This window comes from Somniosus microcephalus, chromosome 4, assembly GCF_052327205.1.
Source record: "Somniosus microcephalus isolate GS21.2 chromosome 4, FLI_Smic_1.0, whole genome shotgun sequence".
Lineage (NCBI taxonomy): Eukaryota > Metazoa > Chordata > Chondrichthyes > Squaliformes > Somniosidae > Somniosus > Somniosus microcephalus.
The window spans coordinates 79,549,518-79,556,025 of record NC_140990.1 but is presented as its reverse complement, the minus strand read 5'-3'; the positions used below and the strand labels follow the sequence as shown (position 1 = coordinate 79,556,025).

The 6,508-nt window shown below is 46.7% G+C and overlaps 1 protein-coding gene across 1 annotated transcript; it reads left to right on the top strand.

The window, feature by feature from the left end:
- Positions 1–2,607: 2,607 nt before the first annotated feature.
- Positions 2,608–3,841, top strand: LOC147119324 (uncharacterized; the record flags this gene model as incomplete). The annotated part of the gene is made up of 1 exon (XM_085984074.1): positions 2,608–3,841. A coding segment is annotated over one exon (741 nt), but the record flags the coding sequence as incomplete, so codon positions are not given.
- Between the last annotated feature and the right edge of the window lie 2,667 nt (positions 3,842–6,508).

Below are 6,508 nucleotides of genomic sequence, written 5' to 3'. Positions count from 1 at the left end.
CACCACTCTCTGCTTTCTGTCTCTGAGCCACGCTGACACTGTCCCTTTAATCCAATACTGACCCCTGGGGAACACCACTGTGTACGTCCCTCCAGTCTGAGAAACAACCGTTCACCACCACTCTCTGCTTTCTGTCTCTGAGCCACGCTGACACTGTCCCTTTAATCCAATACCGACCCCTGGGGAACACCACTGTGTACGTCCCTCCAGTCTGAGAAACAACCGTTCACCACCACTCTCTGCTTTCTGTCTCTGAGCCATGCTGTCACTGTCCCTTTAATCCAATACTGACCCCTGGGGAACACCACTGTGTACGTCCCTCCAGTCTGAGAAACAACCGTTCACCACCACTCTCTGCTTTCTGTCTCTGAGCCACGCTGACACTGTCCCTTTAATCCAATACCGACCCCTGGGGAACACCACTGTGTACGTCCCTCCAGTCTGAGAAACAACCGTTCACCACCACTCTCTGCTTTCTGTCTCTGAGCCACGCTGACACTGTCCCTTTAATCCAATACCGACCCCTGGGGAACACCACTGTGTACGTCCCTCCAGTCTGAGAAACAACCGTTCACCACCACTCTCTGCTTTCTGTCTCTGAGCCATGCTGACACTGTCCCTTTAATCCCGTGGGCTTTAATTTTACTAACAAGTCTCAGCCCTTTCCGTTACTTCATCAAAAACTCGATCACGTTAGTCAAACATGATTTGCTTTTAACAAATCTGTGCTGACTCATTTATTAGCCCAGCCTTTTCCAAATGTGAATGAATTTTGTCCTGGATTATTGTCTCACCACTGACGTTAGGCTGACTGGTCTGTAGTTGCCGGGTTTATTCCTCTCCCCTTTTTATAAACAGGGGGGTAACATTTGCAATCCTCCAGTCCTCTGGCACCGCCCCCATATCCAAGGAGGATTGGAAGATTGTGGCCAGAGCCTCCACAATTTCCACCCTTACTTCCCTCAGTAACCTAGGATGCATCCCATCTGGACCAGGTGACTTATCTACTTTGAGGACTGCCACCTTTTTAAGTATATCCCTCCATTTTTATCCTATCCAATGTCGCTACTGCCTCCTCCTTTACAGCAACAACAACTTGGATTTATATAGCGCCTTTAACGTAGTAAAACGTCCCAGGGTGCTTCACAGGAGCGTTAGAAAACAAAATTTGACACTGAGCCACATCATGAGATATAAGAGAAAAGAGACCCAGCCTGTTCATCCTTTCCTGATATTTATACCCTTGCATTTCTGGTATCATCCTTGTAAATCTTCCCTGCACCCTCTCCAGTGCCTCTATATCCTTTTTATAATATGGTGACCAGAACTGTACGCAGTACTCCAAGTGTGGTCTAACCAAGGTTCTATACAGGTTTAACATAACTTCCCGACTTTTCAATTCTATCCCTCCAGAAATAAACCCTAGTGCTTGGTTTACTTTTTTTATGGCCTTGTTAACCTGTGTCGATACTTTTAGTGATTTGTCTATTTGTACTCCCAGATCCCTTTGTTCCTCTACCCCATTTAGATTCTTATTTTCCAAGTAATAAGTGACCTCCCTATTTTACTCACCAAAATGTAATACCTCACATTTATCTGTGTTGAATTTCATTTGCCAATTATATGCTCATTCTTCAAGTTTATTAATGTCTTCCTGTAATTTGTTGCAGTCCTCCTCAGTATTGGCTATGCTTCCCAAGTTGGTGTCGTCCGCAAATTTAGAAATTGTGTTTTTGATTCCAAAGTCCAAATCGTTAATATAAATTGAACAAATATAAGTTTGATTGGTCCACATGTTTCTCCCACATTAGTGGCCCCTGAAAAGGAGCCTTGTTGGGCTGATTCTTGTTTGGTGACCCTGGGACAACCCAGTCTCACCCTATTGGTCCATCCAAAAAGGCCCAGTGACCAGGGGAGACAATCAGCAGCTCATTGATTTTATTCTCACTCTGCACACAGCGGGTGTAGAACTGAACCCAACCAGAGTAGAGGGAGGGGGAAAACTGGGAGTGGAGGAAAGAAATGTTGGAGATGGTGCGATAGGTTTGGATTTCAGCACAGGGAGGAGGGAGAGTGTGTGGGACGGGGATTTACAGCTTTAGGGGAACAAGAGAGGAAAGAATGTTCCATAGAAACTAGAATAGTCTGTTCTGAATTTCTAGCCTGGACTCACAGTGAGGACTTTTGTAAATTCCTTTTACAGAGAATCAGAAGGGGAGGATTTACAAACCGGAAACTCAAGCCAAACATCATATCAAGATCTGACAGAGTCACTCGATTCATCAGGACCTGAATATCATCGGCCTTTGAATGTGGAAGGAGAAATGTTCTTTCTGTGGGAAAAGATTTCAAACATCAGTGAGACTGGAAAAGCACCGAGACACACACACCTGAGTGAGAGTGTTCCAGTGCACTGACTGTGGAAAGAGCTTTAATCAGTTACACAGCCTGAAAAAACATCGCACCGTTCACAGCGGGGAGAAACTGTACACGTGTTCTGTGTGTGGACGAGGCTTCAACTGATCGTCCAACCTGGAGAGACACAAGGACACCCGCACCATGGAGAAACCGTGGAAATGTGGGGACTGTGGGAAGGGATTCAATTAACTGGCCCTGCTGGAAACTGGGGAGAGGCTGTTCACCTGCTCCGTGTGTGGGAAGGGATTCACTTGTTCATCCCACCTCACTGCACACCAACTTGATCACGCTGATGAGAGACATTTTAAATGCTCTGACTGTGGGAACAGCTTTAAAACCTCTGAGGAGCTGATTGAACACCAGCGAGTTCACACTGACGAGAGACCGTTCTGTTGCTCTCACTGTGGGAAGAGGTTCTGGCAGTCATTCCGTCTGGCTGAACACCAGCTCCTTCACACTCATGAGAGTCCATTCAGTTGCTCTCACTGTGGGCAGAGGTTCAGCCAGTCATTGCAACTCGCTGAGCACCAGCAAGTTCACACCAAGGAGAGACCGTTCAACTGCTCCGTGTGTGGGAAGAGATTCGCTCAGTCATCCAACCTCCAGAGACACCAACTCACTCATACTGGGGAGAGACCGGTCTCCTGCTCCCTGTGTGGGAAGAGATTCGCTCAGTCATCCCACTTCCATGAACACCAACGTGTTCACTCTGATAAGAGACCTTTTAAATGTTCTGACTGTGAGAAGAGCTTTAAAAGAAGTAATGAGCTGTTGACACACCAACGCACCCACACTGGGGAGAGGCCATTCACCTGCTCCGTGTGTGGGAAGAGATTCACTGATTCATCCCACCGGCTGAGACACCAGCGAGTTCACACGTTACTGCCAAAGTTGGATTCTGCTGTTATTGCTGCTGTTAATCACATATAGGACTGAACCATCACAGAAACCAGAAACCACACAGTGCAGATAGAGGCCATTTCGGCCCATCGAGCCTGCACCGACACATATCCCACCCGATCCCCGTAACCCCTACAGCAACACATATCCCACCCTATCCCCGTAACCCCACGTATTTAATCCCCCTAACACTAAGGGTCAATTTATCATAGTCAATCAACCTAACCCGCACATCTTTGGACTGTGGGAGGAAACCGGAGCACCCGGAGTAAACCCATGCAAACATGGGGAGAATGTGCAAACTCCACACAGACAGTCGCCCGAGGCCGGATTCGAACCCGGGTCCCTGGCGCTGTGAGGCAACAGTGCTAACCACTATGCCACCGTGCTGCCATGCTGCCACCTGAACCATGTTCATTCTGATACTTGGGATTTGTTTCTGATGATGTTAATAACCCTATAACTGGGCTGGAGTTTAATATTTTGATATCTGTCAAATAAATCAGCTTTGTTTCAAACACAGTGGGCCAGAAATTCCAGGCCAGAAGCGTGAGTACGGTCGGCTTACTCACGCTTCTGGCCGTTGGAAATGCCGGCGTTCAGCATGAACAGCGCATGCGGGGAACGCCGGCATTTCCAGACCTCGAGCGCGTGCGACTGCACAGGCAGCGCTTGCGCAGTGAACTTCGTGGATTTCATTCATGAAATCCGTGAGGTTAAGTCCTTAGAAGTTACACTTGAAAAAAGCAAGTGTAAAGTTGTTCATTGGCTGCGGAGGAAGATATATTTTATCGTGGAGCTTTTGAAATGCAATATTTTTGTTTGGGAAAGGGAGGGAAGTTATTTTAAGAAATTTTAAGTAAGTTTAAAAGTTTAAATTTTTTTTTTTTTTTAAAAAGGGTTTTCAGAACGGTAGGTAGAAGGAGCAATTGTGGCTGTGTGAATGGAATGTGAGAATGAGTTATGTATGTATGTCCACATATATTCCTTTACGTATATGTATGTATGTTTTATATTCCTTTACTAATGTGTATGAATGTATGTTTTTAATTATGATTTTCCAATAAGTTACTTTCTCTGAAAGCCATAATTAAATAATACATTCATACACATAAGTAAAGGAATATATACATAACACGCAAAGGAATATATACAGACATACATACTTTCAGAAGCTCCACGATAAGAAATATCTTCCTCCGCAGCCTCTGTAGCAACTGTACCCATGCTTTTTTCATGTGTAAGTTGTAATGACTGGACCTCACTGAAAGCATTAATGAAAGCGGCAAATTATACTGCGCACGCGCTGCCTGTGCAGTCGCACGCGTTCTGCCTCTGAACCCCTTCGTTCAGAGGACAGGAAATGCCGGTTTTCCCCACATGCACTGTGCATGCTGAAAACCGGCATTTCATCCGGCCAGATGCGTAAGTACCCCAACCGTACTAGCGCATTTGGAAGGGAATTATTGGGCCAACATTTTACATGTCAATAAAATAAAAAATTTAACAATTGCACGACTTGCCCCCTCGCATCTGCGACTGAGGGTCCAAGGAGGTGCATTGCGCAAGAGGTCATCATCGGACGTATCCTCACACTGTTCCCTTTGGGGAACTGTATGAAGTGGTGGAAGGATTTATGGCCGTGATTAACGCTCATTCCGCGACCGTAACCATCTTTGAACCAGCCATTAGGGTGGTTAGTCCTATGGCGGGAGGGTTTTACGGGCTCCCACAACCCATCTGAGGGGGGGGGGGCCCACCAACACCCACGGACACAAGTATCCCGCTGGATGTCCACCCAGAATTTAAAGTTGGAGCTCCGACTCCACTTGCCGGGACTGTCTGGAGTGGGGTTCAAAACCCTACTCCTTCTGGCCCAGCGGCGGGGATGCTTACTGCTACGCAAAAGGCCCACTCCGCACAAAAGGTGACACCCATACGTTTCCTGCGCCTTTTCCCTCCCCGTGACTGGAGCCCTATGCTGCCATTTCACGTTGCTAATCGGATTGGGCCTTTGTCATAGCGGTAGGATACCCGCCGCTGGGCCAGATCAGGGTAGGGTTTCGAACCCCGCTCCAGACAGTCCCGGCAAGTGGAGTCGGAGCTCCGGCTCTAAATTCTGGGTTGACATCCAGTGGGATATTTGCGTCCGTGGGTGTGGGTGGCCCCCCCTCCTTGTATAGCTTGTGGGAGCCCGTAAAACCCTCCCGCCATAGGACTAACCGCCCTAATGGCTGGTTCAAAGATGGTTACGGTCACGGAATGAGCGTTAATCATGGCCATAAATCCTTCCACCACTTCATACAGTTCCCCAAAGGGAACAGTGTGAAGACACGTATGACGACGACATTGCTAAATAAATAAATGGAATTAAAAAAATTCTTTTAGGGCTTTTAAAAGTCTTTAAATTGCTTTAATTCTCTTTAAAACTACTTCAGATTACTCAAAATAATGTAAACATTTAAAAAAGTTTATAAAAGTTACCAAAATCTTCAAAAAACTTCCAAAAACCTATTTAAACTGCTGCTTTGCATGTAAAAAAGCAAAGCAGCTTGACAGAAACATTGGGGGCATGTCCAGTGAAACTGAGACCTCAAGGGGCGTGTCTCACTTACACTGCACGCTCCTGGCTCCGCGCTGGCTGCACTCCTGGGCGGCGTGACGTCATACGCTGCCCGGGATTCTTCTTTCAGTTTCTGCAAGTGCAGGCGTCCCTGGAGCTGATCGGCAGGAGCGTGGGGTAAGTGCAAATATGGGGCTTGCACGCGCTGCAAGCTCCGTTCTGGAATTTCTGGCCCAGTGTGTCGAGTCCTTGATTTCTCCAAGATAAGAGGAGACTAATTGATGTCCTGTTACCGACTGCTCCATTTTTGGGCCTTTTCTCCTTTCTAACTCTGGATTATTTCAGTTCTCCTACCTTCGGTTACCCTCATGGACAAGTCCCAGCTCCCCATACCTTCCAGAGTGCCTCTCCTAGCCTTGGTATCCAGGGAAGGTATCGGTAACACGCCCGGGATCACTAAACACAATACACAGTCTGTTAATCACTTTCAGCTTAGCGTGTAACCCACAGCATCTCTCTCACCTTCGATATGTGAATAGAGCATCAAAACCTGGTTTAAATTTAATTCCACTCAAAAAATATATTTCACAAGTAAACACGTCACATCAAATAATGGACAAAAAGCCA